The sequence below is a fragment of the Pleurodeles waltl genome, chromosome 6, assembly GCF_031143425.1.
Source record: "Pleurodeles waltl isolate 20211129_DDA chromosome 6, aPleWal1.hap1.20221129, whole genome shotgun sequence".
In the NCBI taxonomy this organism is placed as follows: Eukaryota; Metazoa; Chordata; class Amphibia; order Caudata; family Salamandridae; genus Pleurodeles; species Pleurodeles waltl.
The window spans coordinates 897,594,017-897,620,020 of NC_090445.1; the positions used below are offsets into that span (position 1 = coordinate 897,594,017).

Genomic DNA, 26,004 nt, shown 5'->3' on the forward strand with positions numbered 1-26,004 from the left:
CTGGTGCTGGGGCCTGGTTAGCAGGCCTCAGCACACTTTCAATTGTAAACATAGCATCAGCAAAGGCAAAAAGTCAGGGGGCAACCATGCCAAGGAGGCATTTCCTTACATATATCTTGTGTATATTTCCTATCCTCTCACTGAGGGTACACTCTGAGATACTTTGGCATATTGTCATAAAAATAAAGTACCTTTATTTTTAGTATAACTGTGTATTGTGTTTTCTTATGATATTGTGCATATGACACTAAGTGGTACTGTAGTAGCTTCACACGTCTCCTAGTTCAGCCTAAGCTGCTCTGCTAAGCTACCATTATCTATCAGCCTAAGCTGCTAGACACCCTATACACTAATAAGGGATAACTGGGCCTGGTGCAAGGTGCAATTACCCCTAGGTACTCACTACAAGCCAGTCCAGCCTCCTAATTGGTCCAATTGCCCAACACACATCACCCAGCACATTCTGTATTGGTGGAGATATATCAACGACATTCTGGCTATCTGGACTGGTAACATCTTTGAACTCAACACACTCATACACCATTTAAACACCAATGAGTTTAATCTAGTGCTTACTCACAAGGTTGACGATGCCCAAATCGAGTTTTTGGGTCTCCTTCTGTATATTACTGACAATAAGATCACTTCCAGACTGTACAGGAAACCTACTGCCTGTAGTTCGATTCTCCATGCACAGAGCGCCCATCCCCTCACACAAATCAGGGCCATTCCCTATGGGGAAATGGTTAGGGTACGGCGCAACTGCACTGATACTGGCATTTTCAAACAGGAACTTGAAAACCTGGCACACGGCTTCCGAGCTAGGGGTTACACGGGTAAACTTATCTCGGCGGCTAGTAGACGCATATCCTCTAAAGACCAACATTCTCTACTTATTAAAGGCCCCAAAAAACCTCGCAAGAATGGGTCCAAAAATAATAGGCCGGTCTCCATCATCACCCAATATAGCCCTGCCAGCAAGACAGTGCTCCGTATTCTTAAAAAGCACTGGCACCTGTTATTGGTGGACTCCTGTCTCAAAGACTCGATTGGCGGGTCGTCAACCATTATACACAGTAGGGGCCGTACTCTTAGAAACATTCTGTGCCCCAGTTTCCTTGCTACTTTCCCACAGACACATCCACCTGTTTGGATTCCAGAAAACCCAAAGGCTTTTTCAAATGTGGCTGCTGTATATCCTGTCAACTAGCCCTCAACAAAACTGTATCCTTCACTTACAACACTGGGACTATTTACCACATCAAAGTCTTTATGAACTGTAACACCAGATACACAGTCTATTGTGTTATTTGTGTATATGGTTTGATTTACATTGGAAGTACAATACGTCCATTGAAAGAACGCATCCAGGAACACGTTAGAGCCATCAGGAATTTTAACACAACCTATCCCCTTGCTGTTCATTTTAACACTCTACATGGGGAGAAAGATCTTCTGAACATTAGGTTCCATGGCATTACTCAGGTTTCCAACTCACCTAGATGGGGTGATAGAACCAAAGACCTGCGCAAATGTGAGGCGAAATGGATTCTAAAACTTCGCGCAGTAGAACAAGGACTGAACACTGATCGTGAATTACATTTTTTCCTTACATGATTGTAGTACCATTACCACTACTTTGTCTTGGAGCCTTACTCCAGCTTACTAATGTTAATACTTTTTGTCATGCTCATGATTGAGCTAACAACCAATAATCAACAACTATTTTGTATGTACATATTAATGTAGATCTGATTCCTACTGCTTATTCCTTGTTTTAAACTACTGATTTACTGGTGTTCATGACCATGTACCCTCCTGTATTTGCAATACTGCATTTTGTGTCTACTGTCTGACATCACTCCTTACTACACCTTGTTTGTAATCAGTCAATTAACTTACCATGCTTCCAGCCTTGGCCTTATTATTGCTTTTTTCTACTATATTGAGACTTGTAGCATTATCACGTTCTTGACTCTTCCCTTACTTTAGGCCTTTTTCTTTTGACTCACTGGCATGTCTATCTCACTCTTACATCCTGACTTTACATTGCACGTCTCGCCCTGCATGTCCACGATGGTTTTCAATTATTGATGTTTTATTGTGTACATCTATATCTACTACTAGCCTCTATTACCATCTTATCGTCCCCTTATTTAATTTAATGTATGACTTCTGTTTTACTCCTATATCTCCATTCTGGCTTTACTTTCCCTTTTGCACTCAGCTCTTCTCTTTCTTGCCCCCTACCACCCCCCCCCCCCCCCACCTTTTCCTATCCCTTTTCTTTTGGCTCCTTTCCTCTTCTCATAGGCACACTTTCTTCTTACCTGCCACCTTTAGATGGTCGCCGCAGTGCCTGACTCATCACAGAGTGTCTATGGACGCTCCCTGTTAAAACACCTTAGCCCTCTCTTTCACTAGTTACGGTTTACTCTCTACATCTATTCCTATTACTAGTCCTTATTACCGCTTTTTCTTCCCCTCATTCAATTCATCATTTCTGTTTTCCTCCTTTATTTTCATTCTGGCTGTACTTTTCCTCTTAATTAGCTCTTCTCTTTTGCACCCCTGACCAGCCCCCTTCCTTTCTTCTCTGTTCTTTTTCATTCTTTTCTCTTTTTTCAGGCACTTTGATTATAACCTGCCACCTTAAGATGGCCGCCGTGATTTCTGACCCACCAAAGAGCGTCTATGGACGCTCCCTGGTTAACACGTAGTCCTTCTTTTATTTCTGTTAAATGTGTTTCTATTTGAGCAAACGAGCGCGGGGCCTCAGGACCTATTTACGCGCTGCTTATTGACTGCCTCACTGCTCCGGCCCTGTTTGAAGGTACGTTTTTCTTACCTGATATTCCGCATATACTGTTTTCTCTTCACGTGCCATACCCAATACGGCATCTTTTCCCTCCAAACTAGACTCTGTTTACCTTAGTGTTTGGCCTCGTAACATGCCGAGGACATCACCTATGCCGATTTCTCCATTTACGCTCGTCTTCCCTAGTTAAAAACCAATTCTTTACGGCTTCCCCCCTTTTGTTTCAACTCGTGCCGTTTTTTATTTTGGGACTGCGTCCTTCATTATACTTAATTAACTATCCAAACATTTGCCTTTACGGCTCTGGGACTCCTTCTACCAACGCTATACAGCTTACTACTCGTAACTGCTGTAATTACCGCCTTAATTTAAATGGTTTGCCTGCATTATCCAGGTTTATACTTAGACTTACTATACACGAGTGCCTTGCACTTTTTCACCTTACACTTGCTTTCATAAGCGAACTTTCGTTCTAGCATTTACCCTATGCTCTTTATTTTTGTTCTAACTGGTAACACACCCTAGATTCTCTTCCCATCCCCACCTTTCTCACCCTCATACAGGGTCTTGACTTCAGGATTATCAGGGCCTCCTCCATTCTTCAATCTTAAGTGGTCACCACTTGGACCCACCACACCTGTTGCTGTTTGGGTACTACCCCATATTTAAGCCCTACTTTACAAGGTATTTACACAGTGGCTTGCATATTCCAATTTTTGTTTATTTATCATAATTTTTCTTTACATTACGTCTCTGACTCTCCATGATTGGCCATTCATCCAATTATTCCAGATTTCCACCTACCGCCTAAGGCCCACCTGCCTAACTGTAGGGTTCTTCCGTGTTTTGCTTCTCTGGCAGGACGGCCCAGGTATGACCCTCTTCACGTTCTACTCTGTTTCTTTCTCGTTTGGTCGTACTTATTTTTCTAATTTCTAGATTTATCTCAGTCCTTTATCTTCTACTTTATGCCACGTTTGTATATGCGGGCTTTTTTCTTTGACTTCTTGGAAACGCTTTCTTCACTTACTTGGCACTCTGAGTGTGTTTTTTTACATGTATGGTTTTTTATTCACATGTTCACAATGAGGTGTCTTTTTCTTCTGTATTATCGACTAGGGTTCCTTCCTTTCATACTCTTTGCCATGTCCATCCTCTTTCACCTACTTAAGCCTTCACATTTCTCACCGGTTTCCGTTTATAAGCACTGATACTAATCTAACATGGACACTTATTAGGTCTCAATCAAGTCCAGGCACTACTACATACAAGTTTGCTTTTATCATTGTTTTGCAGCCTTGATGAAGTCACCTGAGTGACGAAACACGTGTTGGCTGTATCTTGATGAATGCACAATCCTGGGGCTAACTGTGCCTACAAATAAAGACACTTTCCACAACAGATTCGGGATCTTCACGTTTTTGTTCTCTCCAACTTCAACTACACCACCAGGGATACAAATCCTTGCTACGTGATTGGACTACTTATTTCTGTGTGCTGTGGTCACATTGCTTTTGACCTCTCCAATTCCTCTTGGGTGAAGGCCAGCGCCCTTTCCCTTGCAACACATGCCACTTCCATGACCAGAGGCAGGACACAGCAGTACACTCAGGGGAGTACCTGCTTGCACGAGATCAGGGAGTCAAGTGAAGTTGGGGTGACGAGTTTGCGTACGCACAGTGGCAGTGTGTACCGTCACCGCCGGCGGCAATCATGATACGCTACGATTCCCCATTGACATCCATGTTAACCAATTAATTTGCGCACAGCGGTAAACACCGCCTTACGCTGTTATGTCAACCGCTCGCGGTATGAGGGCACTTTCACAACGACAATTCTGGATTACATGGGGAACACATTTTGACAAAAACGACACATTCGTTAAACTCCCATCTGCACAATGCAGGCCCTATTGTTCCCCAAACACCCATAGGCATGTGACAAGTAACATTACCTCACCTGACCAGCCCTGATCTATCATTGTAGTCATGTTGCTGTTATCTCACACACTATGCATTAGTGTTGACGACAATCATGCCAGCAGTGCTGAATAAATAACAATGTGTGCCGATGCATGTTCCTCACACGTGTTTTAGACTCCTCCTAGGTACAGACCCTTGTGGTGAGGAAGGGCCCCATCGGTGTACAGACCACTTGTGGATTTGCGGACCATGGTGGATCGTCACATCATTATCAATTACAGACTCACTTTTGCAACTATTCTAGAAATGTGTGCATTACTGGATCCTGCACTGACTCCGGCAAATCGTAATCAGCATGCCATCCCTACTGAAGTGCAGGTGCTCTTTGCACTCCATTTCCTGGCCACAGGCTCATTTCAAGTGACAGTGGGCATGGGTGCAGGTTTTTTACAGCCAATGTTTAGCATTATACTGTCAAGATTCCTGAATGCATTTGTACGACACCTGCAGTCATTTGTGAGGTTTCCCCAAAGTGCTGACCTCCCTGCCATCAAGTCGGACTTCTATGCCTTTGCCAACATACCCCATGGGATAGGTGCCATCGATGGCATTCACATAGCTATCATTCCCCCAAGAGTCAGTGAACAGGTGTACAGAAAAAGGAAGAACTTTCATTCCATGAACATTCAATTGGTGTATACTGCAGACCAGTACATCACACATGTGAATGCCATGTTCCCTGGTTCAGTCCATAATTCATTTGTGCTGAGGAACAGTACTGTGCTACACAAGATGGAACAACTACAAGAGGACAGAGGGTGGATCATAGGTAGCTGTTTCTGTCACTTATTGCCACCTAGCAGACAGCCAGGCTGTCTGCCTCTAATGCTTGTCATTTATAGTTGTGTTGTGCAACTTTTTCTAGGTGATTCTGGCTATCCCGACTTGTGTTGGCTCCTGACACCAGTGAGGAATCCTGGAACAGATGCAGAGAGGAATTACAATGAGGCCCATGGACGTACTAGAAGGGTGATAGAGCGCACAATAGATCTCCTGAAGGCTAGATTTCGTTGCCTACATATCTCTGGCGGTTCCCTGGCCTATGGGCCTGAAAAGGTTTGTAGAATAGTGGTGGCCTGCTGCATGCTGCACAACGTGGCTGTGAGGAATTCTATCTCCCTCCGGGAGGAGGAGGGCGCTGCATATACAGACCGGCTTCCTCAGAGAGGGGATGAGAGTGATGGTGATGATGAGGAAGGGGAAGATGTAAATTCCAGGACCCAACTGATACAACTCTACTTCCAGTAACTATGTGGGACAATTGGATGAGATTGGTGTCTGTGCATCATACTGTCAGTGTGCCTTGTCATCTGGGGGGGTGTTGGGTCAATACTAATTGCCACTGTGACCGGGTCTGTATAGGACAGATTACAATTTAGTCTATTATTTCAACACATATGTAGGCACAACAACATGTAAGGCGGGTGGTGCTTTTCACGCTACTCAGATACCAATAAAGGAGTTATCATGCAGTTGTATCCATACTTCACTTTATTCAAACTTAATGACAGGGGACATTTTAACAGGTGAAAATGTGTTTTATTTGGTAGAGAGATTAAATTGTGCAGATTACAGTGGTGGAAGTGGGCTAATGGTGGTTATCAAATATGGCAACGTTGTGGCAGCATTGTTGGCAGTATTGGTAGGTCCATCCATGCTTACATGAGTTTGTATTATTTGTAGCACTGCTTGGTGGTTGATTAAGTGGGACATTTGGAGGACAGTTTTTGGCAGAGTCACTTCTTAGAGGTGGCCTTGTTCTTGGCAGGTGTTCCTGTGCCATATCTTGGCCTGAGGGTCCGTTTGGGTTCCTGTTGTTGGCCTGTAGGGGTTGAGATGGATGTCCCCTGTGTGTCCTCAGAGGGTTGTACAGGTGAAGTTGCTGATGATGCTCTTGTTGTCCGGTCTGTATCCTGTGCTGTAGTGGGGGCTTCCTGTTCTGTGTGGGCCTCAGGCTGTGTTTGGACAAGCTGCAGCAGCACACCTGCTATGCTGGACATTGTGGCATTGTGCAGTTTCCACTGCTCCATGGCCTCTTGGTGGTGTGCTTGCTGCATCCTCTGACTCTGCTCCAAGGTGGATACTATCTGGGCTAATCTGTCCTGGGTATGGTGGTAGGCTCCCAGGACCTCCGAAATCACATCATGGGCTGCAGCATCCATCCTGTGGCCTCCCCCCTGGACCACTGATGCCCTCCCACTGGGCCTAGCCCTCTGTGATGTGTCCCCTGCACAGGTCTGGTGGTACCACTTGTACTGGGGCCATCGTCTTCCTGCCTGTTGGTAGGGGGTGACTGTGGCCTCTGTACTTGAGTTCCACCAGTCTGTGGCCTGGATACACAGGTGTGTGGACGGTTGCCCTGGGCTGGGTAGTAGGGGTGTCAGTGGTATCCTGGGTGGGGCTGCTGGATGGTGACAGTCCAGGACTGTGTGAGGGGCCAGGCTGATCGTCAGTGTCCAGGGTTCCATCCCCAGTGTCCTGGGAGGTGCCTCTGTCTCCCTGTGGGGCACTGCCACTCCTTGTCCTGTCCGTCAGCGTGGCATGGGTGGTGGTGCCTGTTGGGCGAAATGGACATGTCTGTTACATTAGCATGGTCGGATGATATGCAGAGGTCTGGGTGGGTTTGTGCAGCTTACACACTTTGGGCCCATGCAGGATGCTTTGGTGAGGTTAGCTTTGCTTTTAGCTTAGGAAGTGGAGGTGCATTGTGGGTGTTATAGGCCATTGTGTTTCCTTGAAGGGGTGGGTGGCTGTGCACAGGAGGAGGGATGTGGGCCTGTTAGTGGGTTTGTGGGCATGCAGGGGGCTTGTAGGCTGGGTGGGGTAGTGGTCCTGGTGGGTGTTGGAGGGGTGGGGTGTGGCATGCATTACAGGTGTGATGGATATGGGGTAATTGTAGACAACTTACCCGAGTCCATTCCTCAAATAAGTCCAGCAAGTCCCTCAGGGTGCAGGATGGCAAGTGCCTTTTCCTCCCAGTCAGTGTAGTCAAGTGGGATTGGTGGAGGTACTCCCCAAGTCTTCTGGACTGCGATGTGGGGCCTAGATGCCATGGCCCGGAACTTCCCCCACAGGCCGTTCCATCTCTTGCGGATGTTGTCCATGGTGCGTGGATGGTGTCCCACTGCATTGACCCTGTTCACTATTGTCTGCCATAGCTCCATCTTCCTGGCGATGGGTGAGTGCTGCACCTGTGCCCCGAATAGTTGTGGCTCGACCTTAAGGATCTCGTCCACCATGGTCCTTAGCTCCCTTTCTGTGAAGCGTGGGTGTTTGAAGGGGTGCCATGGTGAGTGCTGGGGATGGTGTCTTGTGTGCATCTAGGTGACGGTGCTCTTGTGTGGTTGGGTGTAACTATCGCGGATTGTGGCGTTCAGTGTCTGCTTCTGGTGTTCTCTGTCTTGGTTGGCCTACTTTCGTTGCAAAGGATTGTGGGGTGTGTCTGTGAGTGTTTTACAGTGTTGTGGATGTGTGTCAGGTGTGTGGGTTTCTAATTTATTTAATGTGTGCACTTCTTACTTTTGGGTCCACTTGCTGACCGTGGCGGTCTGCACCGCCAATGGTCGTTCGGCTTCACTGACTGCTGCGGTGATTTGTGCACCATTATTTGGAGGGCAAGCTGTTGGTGTGCTCGGTGGTGGCGGGGTGGGAGGTCTAGCATTTCCGCCAAACAGGTCCTGGCGGTGACTGGTGGAAGGGTGATTTTTGTCGGATCCAGATTTTTGATTCATTATATGGCGGGTTTCTGTTCACTGCCAATGGCGGTCTTCTGTTTGCCGTCGTCACGGCGGTCGACAGTGTTTACCGCCAGGTTCATAATGAGGGCCTAAGTTGCTTTATGCTGCTCACATCTCTCTTGACGGAAACTTTTACAGAGGTTTCTGTAGTGCTGATATTTTCCCTGAAGTTCATATACAAAATAGAATAGTTAGGAACTTAAACGGTTAAGAAGGAGAATTTAAGCCTAAACTCAAAGCATCATACGCTTTTCCTTATTTTCTATATTGTCAATATTGAAATATTGGTCTTTTATATGTTGTTAAATCTTAATGTAGTGCATTGCTATAATTCCCCTTTGGTGACTCTTTACATTTATGGCATGTTTTTGAGACTCATTTATGTATGTTTGACTTTACGTCTGTGATAAAGCCCTTTTAAACTTCAAGTTGGTCTCTGAGATTGAATGTGATGCCAAATGGGTTACACCGTAATTATAGTCGAGTAATTTGATATGTGTCTTGTTAGACTTTTCATCCTTGGCGTTGTCTCCCTTAACTTTTTGCCTCTGTTCCCCAGGTTGTTGATGTGTGCTGGCCTCTGATTTTGCAGTTTTTGTTACTCTGTGCACTTTACCGCTGCTAACCAGTGCTAAAGTGTAAGTGCTCCTTTACAAGATGTGTATGTAATTGGTTTATTCATGATTGGTATATTTGGTTTACTAGTAAGTCCCTAGTAAAGTGCACTAGAGGTGCCAGGGCCTGTAAATCAAATGCTAGTAGTGGGCCTGCAGCACTGGTTGTGCCACCCACATAAGTAGCTCTGTAATCATGTCTCAGACCTGCCGCTGTAGTGTCTGTGGGTGCAGTTTTAACTGTAAATTCGACTTGGCAAGTGTACCCACTTGCCAGGCCTAAACCTTCCCTTTTCTTCCATGTAAGGCACCCCTTACGTAGCCCAAAAGGCAGGGTGCAGTGTATGGTTAAGGTAGGACATATAGTAATGTGTTTTATATGTCCTGACAGTGAAATATTGCTAAATTCATTTTTCACTGTTGCAAGGCCTGTCCCTCTCATAGTTAACATGGGGGCTACCCTTAAATCTGATTAAAGTGTAGCTTCCCTTTGGGAGCGGATGGACATGTGGAGTTTGGGGTCTCTAAGCTCACAATTTAAAAATACATCTTTTAGTAAGGTTGATTTTAAGATTGTGTGTTTGAAAACGCCACTTTTAGAAAGTGAGCATTTTCTTGCTTATGCCATTTCTGTGAATCTGCCTGTTTGTGGATTCCCTGCCTGGGTCAGTTTGACAGTTGGGCTGGCTGCACCTCACACTAGACAGTGACACAAAGGGAGCTGGGGTGTAGTCTGCATTTCCTGATGAGCCATCTGTGCTAGGAGGGAGGGGAGGAGTGGTCACTTACACCTGAAAGGGCTGTGCCTGTCCTCACACAATGCAGTCTCCGACCCCCTGGCGAGTGTCTGGGGCCTGGCCTGGGCAAGGCAGGATTTCACATTCAAAAGAGACTTTACTTTGAAGTAGGCCTAATTCAAAGGAGAAATTAGGTATAAGAAAGGCACCCAAAACCACAGACTTTAGATCACTTCTGGACATCAAGAGGAACCTCTGCCTGGAGAATCGCTGAGGAGAAGTGCGACCCTGCCTGTGTCTGTGCTTTGTGGAGCTATCCTGCAGTTGCTGCTTCTGTCAGAGTAAGAGGGCAAAGACTGGACTTTGTGTGCCTTCCATCTTGTGAAGAAATCTCCAAGGGCTTGATTTAGAGCTTGCCTCCTATTGTTTGAAGTCTCAGGGATAGCAAAGACTTCTCTCTGTCAGCACCTGGAGTCTCTGGAGAGACTTCTGCTCTGACAAGTGGTGCCCTATCCAGTCCCTGGGCCCTTGAAAGGAAAGCTGGTGGAAATCCAAGGAAATCGACTTCGGCCGACTTCTGACCGACACCGCTGCTGAATCCGGTGACGCCGCCTGCAACCGACTCCGTGATCTTCGCTGGAACGCAATGATCTTTGCAGGCCCGACGCAGCTGCAGCCCCACTGAAGTATGAAACTCTGTGGAAGTCGCCGCACCACATCGTGACCGACACCTCTCGAAGTGTGCGGATTCAACGTTTCACACAGACGCCGCGATCCCCAACTTTGCGCATCGACTTGTTTTCACTCTTCACTAAAGGTACTGTAGTTGGGGGTCTATGCGACTCCGTGTCCGGCACCGCTGGTGTCGGCTTGTTGGGATCCAATCTGTCACGACGCCGTGTTAGCACCTCATCGAAGCATTTTGTGTTTCTAAGCGCTAGTTTTTAGTTTAATCGTTAAAAAAACATAACTTGACTTGTGTATGTCAGATTTTTTGTCGTTTTCATCTTGTTTTGTTTAGATAAATATTTCCTATTTTTCTAAACTGCTGTTGTGTCATTTTGTAGTGTTTTCATTAAGTTACTGTGTGTGTTGGTACAAATACTTTACACCTAGCACTCTGAAGTTAAGCCTACTGCTCTACCAAGCTACCAAGGGGGTAAGCAGGGGTTAGCGGAGGGTGATTCTCTTTTACCCTGACTAGAGTGAGGGTCCTTGCTTGAACAGGGGGTAACCTGACTGTCAACCAAAGACCCCATTTCTAACATGTCTCCTCATCCCTTGGAAATCGGAAAAGATTCATCGGGCCCAAGAATTTAGAATTAGTGCAGAACCTCTGGATCGTTTCTAAACACTTGAACATTTTGTAATCAACATGCTTATCCTCTTCCTGCTCAATCAAAAACTTGTTAATCATCTATAATCTAGTTTTTGGGCTTGCTGCTTTATTGAAACGTATGTAACCCATATCTCTAAATTTTTACCAATGTCTGTCAAAATAACCCCCCTGTATTCTGATCATACCTGCCTCATCAATCAACATCTGAAACAGGCAACCATCTTAGAACTCATACATTTTGTTTCTAAATGCATTGTTTAACTTCTCTGGATCTCAAGATACTCCATTAGACTCCACCCCATTCCCTGTTGTTCCCCCACCACATCGATTTCAACTCCTACCCACTCCCTCGTCGTTTCTGGCCACTTCCCTTACAGCAGTCTTTTTGTTCTCTAACAAAACATTTTTAGCAAAAAAAATGTGGAGGCTCTTGAGCCTGCCATATGCCACTCTACTGCTCATCTTTCAAAACAAGCTTTCCCACACATTTCATTATTTTTTAACCACTCCAAGATTGTGATCCACCATCTTAGCATGGTAAATAAAATAAAAAAATGTAGCAGGCCACTTAGCTGCACGTCTTGATCCTTACCCCAAATACAGCCATTAGGAAGAAATTTGAAGCTATCTCTGCCACCTGAGTGCCCTTAGCAGCTGCTGATTAAGTTGTAGACTATAGAGTGTGTGCACATATCTGCTGTCTTATCTGAAAAAGTTTGGGGCAATAAAACTATTCCTCATGCACGAGTAATACGGCACAAAAATTGGGCCCAATGGCAAAGCCATGTATTTTCTTATTTCCTTTCTATTGCCCAGAGGCAGAAGCATGTACTTTCTTATTGCCTTACTATTGTTTATGCTGTTGCAAGAACTAGCTGAACATTTCTATCTTATCCTACAATTGAGAGCTGAAGTTGCTCCTGTTATTAATTCCTCTTACTGCACCTATATCCAAAAGGTGTGAGCTTCTCATGTAACGTGGGGTGCCAGGCAGCACTCATACCTTTCCCCAGCTCGGCTGCAGCTAGGTTGTACTCCATCCAGTCTGATGAAATTAGACTGGGCTTCAAACACCAGGCGTCTGACCTGGAGCCCATGCACAACTCCGCTTCCAGGTCCTGCAGCCCTCAGACCACCAAGTGGTCCATAGGCACTCCATATGCCAGACACTGAAAATGCCTATTGTTGGGCACAGTGGAGATGCCAGGGCCTACAGCATTAGGAAGGTGCAGCTGCAGACAGTGGACATAGACTCCTGGATGTTTCTACAACTACCATGATCACGTGGCTGCCATGCCCCAGCAGACAACACTCCCAAGAACGACTGTATGCACTAAGCCTCTACGTCAGTTTAAGTTAAAATATCATATGTGACTGTTGGTTCACAGTTTTTAGTTGACTGTGGAAATAAGTCATTTTTCAAAGGAAAGAATTATGATATTGATACATATTGGGGGTCATTACGACCCTGGCGGCCGGTGGTATGTTGGCGGTAACACCGCCAACAGGCTGGCGGTGTTCCGCCAGCAATTATGACCGTGGCGGAATTGCCACGGCCATACCGCCGGCCCTTCCACTTTCCCGCCAGGATTCCGCCTGGCGGTCATAATCCCCAGGGCAGCGGTGCAGGCACCGCTGCCCTGGGGATTATGAGTCCCCGACCGCCGGCCTGTCCATGGCGGTACACACCGCCATGGAAAGGCCGGCGTTAAGGGGTCTGGGGGTGCCCCTGGGGGCCCCTGCACTGCCCATGCACTTGGCATGGACAGTGCAGGGGCCCCCAGGCATAGCCCCGTCGCGCATTTCACTGCCCGAATTTCGGGCAGTGAAGTGCGCAACGAGTGCCACTGCACCCGCTGCACATCAGCATTGCCGCCAGCTCTATTACAAGCCGGCTGCAATGTTGATGTGACATTTCCGCTGGGCCAGCAGACGGTAACACTGTTACCGTCCGCTGGCCCAGCGGAAATGTCATAATAGGGAGACAGAAATACCGCCGGCAATGGCGGTATTCTGTCTCCCGCGGCCTCGGCGGTCTTTTGAAAAGACCGCCGAGGTCGTAATGACCCCCATAGTCTTTATATATCTGTTTCATTGGAGGTATTGATGCCTGCCTTGCAGATGGTATTGTGATGTTTATTTTGTATGTATTGATATATTCTACATCATCTAGTTTTAATGCATCTTGCTGCATAGTTAGAAGAGGTAAAATCCACACTCTTCATTAACTGTGTTAGAACTTCAGGTACTTCATCTTAAAATTGGTGGATAAATAGCTGACATTTTGAGGGGTGCCTTAGGTTTCAAAACTCAAGAAGACATCCTCAAACTATTGAAAATTCCTGAATCATTATGGTTGGTGGTAAGTGTTGGTTATCTAGTGCTGGGTGAAGAGAACATATTTGTTTTCTTTCACTCCACAAACCTTTTAAAGGGGCCATTTCTTGAACAATGTCACATTAGGCCTAAAACTCAAGCAGACATGATCAAACAATTGGGCATTCTAGAATCCTTATTAATCGTGACTGTTGAAGATGCAGTGTTCGGCAAAAAGAATTGTTTTTCCTCTCACTGTAGAGTTTCTTCAAAAGGCCTAGGAGAAGAATAGTTTTAATATTGTCTAAAAGGCGAACGGAATACCGATAAACAACAAAGGAATATAATCGGATTTTTGATCTAGTGGGTAATGCAGGATTAGATAAAAATGGAAAAATATAGTTTGCTGCTTCTAATTGGCACTTTTAAAATGCCTCTCTAGTGAACATGTCACAATGTCTGGAATCTCAGACAGATACCATCAAAGATCATTTAGAATTGTTACTGGTTAGTATTAGTGATGCAGTCATAAAATAAATGTTCTCACTATCATAAAAGAGTCCCTTTATACTGGCAACCAATTGAATCGTGTCAACATTGACCTGTAAGTCCTACCAACTAGCATCAAACCATGGGCCATTCAGAATCTGTATTGTTATTAATTGGAGACTATGCAGGATTTAGTAAAGAGGTCAGGATGTTTTGCTTTTACTAAATGGCATATTTTAAAGGGCCATCTAATGAATGATACAAGAGGCCTAAAACTCAATCAAACTTCTTCAAACAAGGGACATTCTAAAGTTCTTACTGGCGGTGGTTGCTAATGTTTCATTGCTGGATGGAGAACATATGTTTCTTTCACTAATTTGCCCCTCTGTGCATGTAACTATTGTTCTAAAAACAGTTCTAAAAATGTAACCAAACACAATCAACAAATTGATATTTTTGATCCTAACAGCTGGTGACACAAGAGTTGGTCAGTTGCTAGTAAGAGGTGGCTCTCAGTGTGGGCAGCACGTTTATTGGTAATGGAAATGCCAATAGTTTTTACTATGATTCCACAACAGAAGTAACATGTCAGAAGACTTATATAACTCTACTTGGTTAAGAGCTTTGCTCACATTTCCGTTTATGTTACTGGTTAGACAGTTGAAAGATTTAAGAACCGAAACATACTAAAAATGCAAAATAACACATTTTATATCCATGTAAACCGTGGCTCACTTGGGGAAAAGGGGTGATTTTTAAATCTGGTTCCAGGTAGCTTTTAGCCAGGGACTTCACTTTCCCAAACACACTTTCACTCATATTTAGCCAAAGGTTAAAGTGCATTTAAAAAGTAAGGGATCAATGACAAGCGCATTGGCGGTAAGGCCAGCAAATATGGGAGTGAGGCAACAAGAAGCATGGGAACTGTTGGTGTAAAAAATTTAAAATACTAGCAACGTAATTCGTAATAGATCCCACCCACTTCAACCACTGCTTTTAACTTTTTTATTTTCCTGCTCCAAGATTGGCGTCCTTACTACCTAACTAGAACAGTAAATAGCAAAAACCCATAAAGGTGATTATAATTTGCTATGTGTGGTGAGACTTTCTCACATACTGTATCATACTTGATTGCCGTAGCGTCATGATGCATATGCAGTGCATGTGTAATAACATGTGCAAGAGCATAGGTCATCACATTTTTTCTCTCTTTTACGACTGATAACCACCATCAGAAAATGGCATTGGCAAAGCCAATATGTCTCCATTGGCACCCAAGAGGGAAGTCCTATTGGCTTTGTGAATTCTTGTTCTGTCTATACCTTCTCCTTTACTGACATCAGATCATCATTTTTTTTTTTTTACCACACTTCTACCAATGATACACAAATATGTGTTTCCTTCCTTACTTTCTGCACAAATGTTCAGTTTCAGATATTAGAATGCTTGTTTGCTGTCCTTAACTGGATGGCACTCTCATGTGGAACTTCTCAAAAACTGAGATTCTCTAGTTTTCACATTCATGCTCATTTCAGTCTGAGCTTCACAAAAATGAGACTCTCTTTTTCAAACTTCCTCTGCTCTCTTTCTGCTCTCGGTCCCAAACCTATTACTTTCTACACTCTCTGAAACCTGTTAATGCTGAATTTTTACTAATGAACATTTATGTATTCTGAGTGTTGAATCTGCATAGAAAATGAGTTAACGTAGAAAAATAATACATGCATTTGAAAATGTGCCTCCTTGAGTGACCACCAGTATTCATGAAGTGTACTAATCAACAGCTTATTAAGGTAAAATGTTGAGCTCATGTTTGGATTAATGTAGTAGAATGTCATATTAAAGGTCATGTATTATGTATTTGCTTTATTAATCATAGGCCTTAATTTAGCGAGGTCTTGGGCCTAGCTGCACTACCTCATGTCAAGATGCATTGCTCAAACAAATTATAAAATGGCTGCTTAGAGAATTAAATTGCGATTTTCCACTGCATTGACCAAATGCTAGTAGCTAGAACATTCTTCCCATGAGAACTGCTTGCTAGAATATGCTGTACTAACTAGAGATAATTTATATAACTTAGTGTGGGTAAAGACAACATTCCCAGGAGCAGACAATGGAAGCACTGTCTGGAGTATAAGCTGATACAAATTTGTTACCTGAAAAGCCCAACGACGGGAACAGGAGAAGTGGAGCCAATATTCGACTTGTGAACAGTGGAATAGTAAAATCTACCTTCATTGGACTAAATGTAACTGTCTGATTCTTTGACCAATAGCAACATGGGAAGTAGTTTTAGGAAATCTAACTTAACCAGACTGCACCGGGAGGAGAGAGGCAATTAGTTAATTTCTTCCCAATGGTCCCGATATGCCATTCACCTTTTCTTTCCTAACCGTCCTGAGAAGCCATTAACCCAAGTCTTTCGAACTGCCCAGATGCGACAATCTCCCCATTTCTTTTGAGTGTTCAGATATTATTCTTTCTGAATTGCATGGAGAGACTTAGCTTACTTGAACTTTAATGCTGAATTCTGATACCTTGCTGACCGAACTGATGTTCAATTGACGAAGACTGTCACAGCTTGCTGAACCATACTGATCAAGGTTTAAGATAATGTTAATGATTGTTATGTATATTTGCTTTTGTCCATAGGTACCAACCTCTAATTTTGATAGAGCCATAGTTAAATGTTTTCCAAATTTGTGTGACTAAATTGTTTTGCGTGAAGCCCAAACATGCTATTCTCATCTGAATGTTAGTTTGGGTACTCACTGATGATGTTACCTACATGTAATAACAGTTGATCTCTTTTCTTTGCTGAATCTAAATGTATGCCATTTCTCTTGCACAGTTATTCTTGCTGTTGATTTGTATTGTAACCTTAGAATGTGTAGTGGTCCAAGCCTTGATTAAATTGTGATTCTTTATGAGATTTGGGCAGCCAGTATTGTTTCTGTATGCTTACCATTTGATTTTGAGACTAAGTTACGTGATATTACCATTGTTAATATAGGGAAATAAACATTCTAACTTTTACATAAAGGTGTGGTTATTTATGACCGAGAGGTCATGGCGTGTGAAAATTTCGGACTCCTATGATTGTTGAGGTAATTGATTGTCATTGCTATTGATTTGTATGGGCATGGAGTCTCTTGGTGGTAACTACTCTAAGCACTATCAAAAGGTCCTTCGACCTACAAACATGTCCCATTATAAATTAATGTCAATTAACCAAATAAGGTCAGATGCACTAACAAAGCCCTCATTAAACATTGATGCTTGACAGAATTTCAACATGTATGTTGGAGGTGTTTGTGCCCATCACCGCTAAACTGCAGAACTTGAACATATGAATCTCACAGTCCCTTCCCCAAGTCCCTCCGTGAATAATAATCATGGGTGAATGGAATTACTGCAATAGGCGTATGATTAAGAGTACAAACCATCCTAGGAAAGTAATCAAATCCAGTACTCTCATTCTTTCTAATTAACGCTGATGAACACTCATGATGGCCACCTAGTCCTAAAGACTCCACACAAAGAAGGCAGAATTTCACAACCAGATTCTTCTTCAAAATCTTACAGTGGTTTAAATCCCTCATGGTAAATCAACTGTCTACTTATCATAGACCCTGCCTGATGCTTCCCATGTAGGCGCCTGCCTGAGCCTCGGAATGGTGGACACAAGGCCCTCTTCTACTTCAAAATAGGACGGGCATTCTCCATTCGCCCATCGTGCCCTAACACTTTACCACTAACGGTCCTCATACGACAGCGTCAGTATTGTGTCACCTTATAATCTACATGTCGCCATTGACGTAATTTAGGGGTCGCATCTGCGACCCCAGTCTAGGAGGCGAAATCAGTGCCAGGAACACATAGACAGCTTGTCCTTATGGCTGTGGGCTAGGGCTCCACTCTGTTTTTTCTCGTTTTTTTATTACACTGATAGGGAATAATGTGTCTTTATTCACTAGTGATGTAATAAAAATGATGTACTATTAGTTGGAATATGACCTTCCCTGGAAGTTGAGGTAAGTAAAAAAATGCTTTTAAATGTATGCCTGTGTGTCCTTGCGGTTAGTGTGTGTTTACGTGACAGAGTATGTGTAAGTGTAAATGTGTGTGTATGTGTAAGCGTGTGAGAGAAAGTGAAGTTCAATGGTCGAGTGATGTCACATCTGCTACCACTGGCATTTTGAGGAATTGACGTTCGCCGGAAAAAATGCTATAGGAAGGGAAATTTGTCAACAAATAAAAGCTTGTGTGCCTGCTGACTACCATACGTGTGATGTTATTGTGTGTGTGCACAAGAGAGCGGTGCTCTGTAATGTCCGTGGCTAGCTTCATGCCCGTTAGTCTTTGACCATGGTGGGTTTCTGCATATGTGGTGTCTGGTGTTTTTATGGATACCTCTATGCTTGCATGTGATGTTGCATGAGTAGGTGTCGTACGTAATCTTGCTCCGAATGTTGTGTGTCTCTTTGCGCGTTGCTCTTTCGGTGTTTGTGCTCATGTGCGACCTGGTTTCATATAAATTAATGGATAGTGTGCTACCCCCTGCGTACACTATACAGAAGCCAAGCCTATTGGCTTTGTAAATGAGGGTGTATTCTCTCTGTTAAGAAAGCGATATCCTTCTTTACCTTTGTCAAACTTGACATGGTTATTTCAACATCTCCAACGTGCGTTTCATAAAACTTTCCTTACGTTCACAACGCCGAACTGTTTTTAAGCAGAATAGCACATCCATGCTGTGCAATAAGATGAAGGTAAGTTCACAAGGTGGGTGGAGATTTTCACATTTTTTAAGGTGATAGGTATTGTAGTAAAATAAAGTTCTACCATGTACATACACACTAGCTCAACATCGAATATCGTAAAGAATCTTTAAGAAAAACGCGCCAAGCTAGCTGGTTTTGTCCATTCCAGCTGTTGCTCAGGACCCGGCCGCCGCCGATCTTCCTCCCAACCCAGCCCCGCGGCTTTTACCGAGCTCCCTCCCATCTCGGCTGCCTGGTTTGTGCTTCCTCCCACTCCTAGCCGTGGGACCCGCAGCTCCGCTCCCTCCTAGCGCTGGGACCCGCGGCTTTACTGTCTGCCAGCCCCTGGCCCGCTGGACCTCCTGCCAGACCCTGGACCCGCTGCCGAGCAGCTCTTAGGCCCGTGGGGCTCCCGAGCTTGCCTCTCTTCGGGGAGCGGGACACACAGTCGCGCATGCCGTCTTGGCAAAACTTTTTCCTGCTGCTGGCCAGAGATATGGAAAATGGCCGCTTAGAGAGAACAGTTTCCTGCCTGTTCCACCGCCCTGCCTGCCGGAGCTCGTGTGACGGGGAGCAGCGGGTTTAGGGGGTGGGGGTCAGCAACTTCCAACTACCGCTTCCAAAGAAAGGGGTGCCCCGCTGAGGCTCCCTGAAAATGACTCGATGGGTTCCCACCAAGAAAGAGGAAAAATACGGCGTGGGTGAGTAAGAAAAGCAATTCATCCGTTTTGGCTTTCCGGTTTTTCTTTGCTGTTCACATTTTGCTTTTTGGGAGTGCTTGCACTGGGTCAGTGGGAGACCAGGTAGTGTGCCACTGTGCTTGGGAGGCGCTGCTGCCGCCTCCAGGCTTCCTTCGTGTAAAACATATGTCCAGAGGCTTCGCGAGCACCTCGATGGTGTTTACCATTGAAACCAGCGCAAGAATACAAGCAGCCCCGGGTGGTTACTCGTCAGGCACTGTTATCACATAACCAAACAACCTTAGCCCTGATTGCGCTATTCAGGACGTGTCTCTGTTTTTTGTTTTATATTTAAAAACACGATTACTTTGTCTTGAAACTTAATTTTCGCAGCCCTAAAATGTGAAGAAAAAAGTCAATGTTGGTGGTGGCTGTTGGGGCGAACTTGCCTCAGTGGCTTCTCAGAACATGCAGATCCTTGGCATGGGGGCACCATGCTCCCGTAGACTCCCGTGGCCGGGCGTGTTTACATTCTCTTGCTACAGACATGCATGCTCAGACGCCAGTGTTGTGGGGCTGGTGCACTGTTACTGGATGTCTGACAAGCCCAGAAGCTGCACTTCTCCAGGGAACGAGTCTTAAACAGTGCCAAGTATTTCAAAAAAATCATGTGCGTAGATTGTTAATAGCGCGCAGTTTAGAGTCTTGAATATAGGTTGCAAAGTTTTGAGCCTCAAATTACAAATTCACATGCAAAGAAGTATTTAAAACCACAGCGATTCGTTAATCGGGGCTCTCTGCTTTCCAAAGACCATGAGTGTGTAGGTCATCCAGACCAGGCTTTTGCTGTGCATTTTAGGACTTGTAGTACTGATTTTGTAATGCTTTAAGCAGAACTAAAGGCCCAAGAATACAAAGCATAAAAACCTCTGTGTCAGGATGAGCTGCTAACGCAGGCATCCGGGAAACTTGAGCGCGCTTGGCTTTGAGCGTCTATGTGCTTTCAATGCAGTTTGCAATTTGCATGAATGACTGAGTAGAACATATTTGGGGATATTTTGGGGTGGTCAAGCATCCACTGTCTTCTGCGGTTGAAAACAGTTCTTGAGTAACCGTGTCAGTTGAATGTGACATTATCCATCCCCCATGTGTCAAGGCAGATGGTTATAAGCCGAACGGAGTCTTATTACCTTGTCTGTAATTTGTGAAGCACTAACGGCTTTACCATGTAACACGACTCCTGTAAGGTACGTTCTTCCCTACTTATTCCGTCTCTAGTCATTATCTTTTCACAAAAGATGATGTTTAGTTGGTAATGCACTAATAATCAGTTTGACACTGGAATCAATCAACGACTCATTTAGACTATCAACGATGTGTTCCTGGGCTTCTTGACTCATATGCAAGTTTTTTTTATTGTATGGATTTGGCTCCTTCATTGCACATTGCCTAGAAGGGTTGACAGGACCAGGGAGGGGAACCTAGGGGCTCTCTGAAGTCCCACTCATTGGGTCTGATTCTAGCATGTGGCGTTTATTGTTCAGGATGTCTGCCTCTTTTGTTACTGCAAGCAGATGAATACCCCTGGAATCAAGAAACTACAGAAAACACTACCTTGACTAGAGTGAAAGAGTTTCTGCCATGTAGTGGCCGCCTTTGCATAGCAAATGAATTGGATTAAGTGTTTCAACTCTTTGTTGACCTCCTGATCGTGGCCTTTTATATCCTCATCTGATGCAACCCTCGCCAATCAAGTGCCTTCGACCATGAGATGCTAATAAACTGGAAGGTTCAACCTCCACTTCCTATGCCTTTGCTGATAGGGGCAGCATGATTCACCGCAAATGCAGTGACAGACCTCAGACTCAAAGATGCATCAAAGCCCTTTCAACAGTGTGAGCCATACACTACGCTGTCAGAGAATCTCCCCAGCTTGAGATCTCTTCTGTGATGTGGTTATGTTGGGGATGTGTTTCTCAGTTCTACATTGAGCAGGGGATTTTTCGTCCATTCCTGCATCCATCCATATCTAGGAAAAGGAGCGAATACTGCTCGTCCCCTTTGGATGTTGTTGGCACCGGCCTAAACTCCATTCCAATGTTCTCTCGTACAGCCATGTGGCATGAAATAGTAGAGAGGGGTTGTGGAATGTCCTGGCACTGCTGCTGCAGGCAAGACTTCCTCCAATGGCTGAGGGCTAGTGTGGTTCTCTCCAGCCTATCCTTTTTCTTTAGGGATATGCAACATTTAACTAATTTGCTTTTGCATGGTTCTGCAAAATGTCTGGGAAATTATACATAAAATGGTGCCTCGCAAAAACACATAAGTGTTGTTAACAACAGCAGCTCCTGTTGTAGCCATTCATGGTATTCCTGTAAGCTCACACACAAATTATACCAGCCTGCTGCTATCTCACTATTTTTTAATGGAGGACATGAGCATGGTGTTTATCTATTCAATATAATTTTTTTATATATATATATATATATATATATATATATATATATATATATATATATATATAATACCAGTGTGCACGGGAGAACTTTGTGAGACCTGGCATAGTCCAAATGGACTCACTGTAGGAATGTGCCAACATTTAGCAGTCCTGGTAGGGGCTGTGGATGGTGCAGTCTGCAGTGTATACGTGTTAAATACCCTCTGCCCTGATATTTATTTTTGTACAAATTAAGCACTGCCCCATGCCTGCTCTCTTTCAGGTAACAGTTGGAGATGCACCTCTTTAAGGAACACTATGTCACAGTGTAGTAAAAGTGCACTTCTGGTCCCAGAACCTAGCTACCTCGCCTATTGTTGACTGTGTGCTTGCCTTTTACCCTATGCAGTGCTCCGCTGTCTTTTGGCTAGGTTTGCATTATACAAATACCTCATAAATATATACATTAAGAAGTACTGATCACCACCACCACCCCCATGAGGCTCTGAAGAAAAATGTCTTGCTTTCTCTATGTTGCCTCTTAATGCTGCCATATACAACTGGGCACTTCATTGTTCACCCTCCTAGACTCCTTAGGAGCGCCTTTACTACTCAGGTGCACCGTTTAGCCCCCAGGCCCAAATCAACCTTCTTCAGGCCAACACCTTGCTTCTTCTGTTCTGTAGTGTGAATAGAAACTATATGTTGCCTGCATGTGTCGCATTTTAATTTTGAAAGCCCTTAAGCCTATGCCCTTTTGGATAGTGCACGCCTATTAAAAATCCTGCAGTCAAATCAGAGTAAACGTTTGTGAAGAGAAAAGCTTCTTTCCCTTCGCTGCCTCTGTTCTTATTAATGTCCGGGGCTGTGAGACCTTATTCTTTGCTTGGGCTTATTTCTTTCCTGGATTCCATTTCCGGTGAAGACTCATTATATTTCCAAAGCCACTTTATTTTTATTATCTAGTGCATTTTCTCTTCTCTACTGTATAAGCTGTAGCTGTCAAGTGATTGGTCATAGGGTGATTGACCATCATCCAAGTGCAGCTGTTTGCGTTCGATGGATCATACTGAAATGTTCTCATCATTTGTGGCTAACTGTAGCCACGTGGCAAAGCCTCTTATAGACATCACTAACTTCCCTTAGGGAGTGTTTACAAATGTTGGCCTGTCACCAGTCTCTTTCAGTTTCTTTCTGACAACACTATTGACTAGCTCTAGAGGATGAAATCTGGATTTCTGCATCTACATTAACAAATCCAAAAATGTTCTTTTGAAATCATAAGGGGGTCTGAAGGCTGCCAACAAGTTATGCTTTGTAGGTTCATGTTCAGGAATGTATACAAAATACAACTCTGTCTAAATGTGTCAGACTTGTGGTAAGGCCCCTGGGACCAGCTCAGTTTATCATGAGTCGGTTCATTTGTCCTGTAGCTGTATAATCCCACTAACCATCACATTGCCAAAGATAGTCTGGTTTCTCTTTCTGCCACACTTGTCTCACCCAGTTACCTTGGTTCTTCCACATTGTTCTTTTTCTGCATTAAAAAAGCATATACTCTGGTCTCCAGTCACAAAGAATCTTTACCCAGTATTCTCTTGCTTTCATGGGTACCACTGCCTTCGCTTTTGATTAAACATGGATTTCAAAAACTCCTTCTTGAGGCACTCAACAATGCACGGGCAAAACATCAGACACTTTGTCAATGTTTGATGATCCACCAGCCAGCAAGTACAATACTAAGCTCTGAGATCCAATACAGATTCCATATGCTAAGTGCAGAGCACGTCAAACGGAGGTTGTCTTTAAACACAAGTCGGTTGACTCTGCAGATCCATTCCTCAGGAGGCCTTTCTTGGAGCCGACTTTTAGTACAGGAAGCAGCTGAAAATGCACATTTTACCACTTCCAGCCTTAACACACACCAGCCACTGATCTACCCCGTTTTCTATCTATCATTCTCATCAGTGAGGTGCCAGAAGGGCAATTCAAAAGCCTGAATTTTAGAACTGTTTAGGTGGACAGAGGAGTATCTTTTCCACCAAGGAATACAGCAATGTGGTGCCTTCAATAAACAATGTGTGCCTTATGGTGATGTTAACGCGTCCGTCTATGTTAATTTATACACATCAGGACTCGTTTTAGGCCGATGAATCTTTGGACCCAGTGGTGAGACACCGTAAGACGAGGTAACTGATCAATATATCAATCAATATGTCAATAACATGGTCAACAGTTAACACCAAAATATATTCCACTTTAGTCATTAATAACATTCGGCGCAATCATGACCTTTCAGTCACGAATAACCACACCTTAATGAAGTTTTGTGAATTTTATTCCCTATTGATTACAATCTAATAGCAAATGCATCAATCTCAAAACCAAGAAGCAAATAAACATAATCACAAGATGACAACCATAATAAGCTTTCAATAATGCAAAGATCAGAAGCATAGACAATTCAGATGAATATAACCAGATCGTAATACATAGAACCTTCTAGAGATACTAGTTCAGCATAGCACCATGTCAGTCACGTCAGTTTGTCAGTCGGGATGAATGCCTCATCTAACCTCTAATTAGCATTAGCATGTTGGGCTTCATGCAAAACAATTTAGAACATCAATTTGGAAAACATCTAATTAAGGTCTCTAATCAAAAAACATACAGCAGTTGGTACCTAGAAAGAAAAGGCAAATAAATGCATTTCCATTAGCAATAATTGTAATTACCCTCCTCAGAATAGGTCAGCATACAGGATCAGTCTTCGTCTTCAGGACATCAGTTAGATCACCGTCAGTCTATCTAAGTTAGAGGCAAGGGACACTCTCCTCATAAGGAGGAAAGTGTAATGGGGCAGTCTATGGGCAAGGATGGTTTTGTCTAAGTCTCAAGTCACCAAATAAAGTGACAGAGTTTCTGGATGCAATCGATATAATTCCCTACCTAATGCTCTTTGTCTCTTGTGTCATGGGTTTTTATCCCTTTTTCGTAATACATTCCCCCAAAATTCTATTGGTTAGTCACTACACCCCACAATCTATAACCTATCAAATTATACATTAAGTAATGCATTTGTCATTTCACGATAATTTCCTAATTCCTAATTGGTCTTCACAATTGACGTTTTTCGTAGGTGGCACATCCGGGGTTACTTCATCTCCTTGGCACTTGTCAGGTCAAAAGTTCTCTTCTCCTCGCTTTACCGTCCTTGAAAGTGTCCATGTTGTTTGCAAAGATTATACATGTTATAATAAAGCTACTAGCATGCGGATGAGAAAGTTGGGTGTTGTTGCAAACTAGTGAGGAAAAAGAACAATCGCTGGGTCATGGCCTTTTGCAAGTCAGCACACTGGAGAAACAGAAAAATACGCTTTAATATGAGAGTTTCACAGCTAGTTCTCGACTCACGCTAACTTAAAATATACGGGTTCTAATGAATGCAGTTTTATACGTTTTAATGTGCTCAGTTAGGCAAACTATAAACGATTATTTCTTACAGTCGACATTAGTTTACACATATGAACAATTCTCCACGTTTATGAATACGTTTCAATGAATAATATTATTAATGCAGCATTGTTAAACATAAGCATTTCACATCTATAATATGTAATATTTAAACTACGCTCTCTCAGTGATGCTGTCTATACCTCTGGATGTTCCGTTTGTCATCAGCCATGTTATTAACGTTTATAGTAACTGTAGGAGTTCTATCTTACAGGGCATTGAAACAGAGACTAAGCTTAGCGAGAGATTAATTTGAACCCTGTAGGACACAACATTTGAAACTATTGCAAGTATACCTAATGGTTCCTAGTCAGACTAGTTGTTCCCTGTGCAAAAGATGTTACGCCCTGTGCAAAATACATATTATGTTCATTGTAACACTGGTTTCTAAGCTGTGTGTAAGGATAAACATGGGCCCTGATTACAAGTTCAAGACTAAATTGGAAACCCATTACAGACAGGAGTTTTTCACAGGGGTCAGTACTATGAGTTGCCTGAGAATTATCACGACCTCGCAGTTTTGCCTTGAAGAATTCCTCCAGGGCAATCTGGCCTAAATGTATCAATAGAAAGGAT

At 43.8% G+C, this 26,004-nt stretch overlaps 1 protein-coding gene across 1 annotated transcript in view; it reads left to right on the forward strand.

The window, feature by feature from the left end:
• The first annotated feature begins 19,018 nt into the window (after nucleotides 1-19,018).
• Nucleotides 19,019-26,004, forward strand: part of DOCK1 (dedicator of cytokinesis 1) — a 1,072,828-nt gene continuing 1,065,842 nt past the window's right edge. Inside the window, exon 1 of the mRNA XM_069239713.1 lies at nucleotides 19,019-19,499. Coding sequence (XP_069095814.1) covers nucleotides 19,454-19,499 — 46 coding nt within the window. The 5' untranslated portion in view covers nucleotides 19,019-19,453. The remainder of the gene's footprint in view (nucleotides 19,500-26,004) is intronic.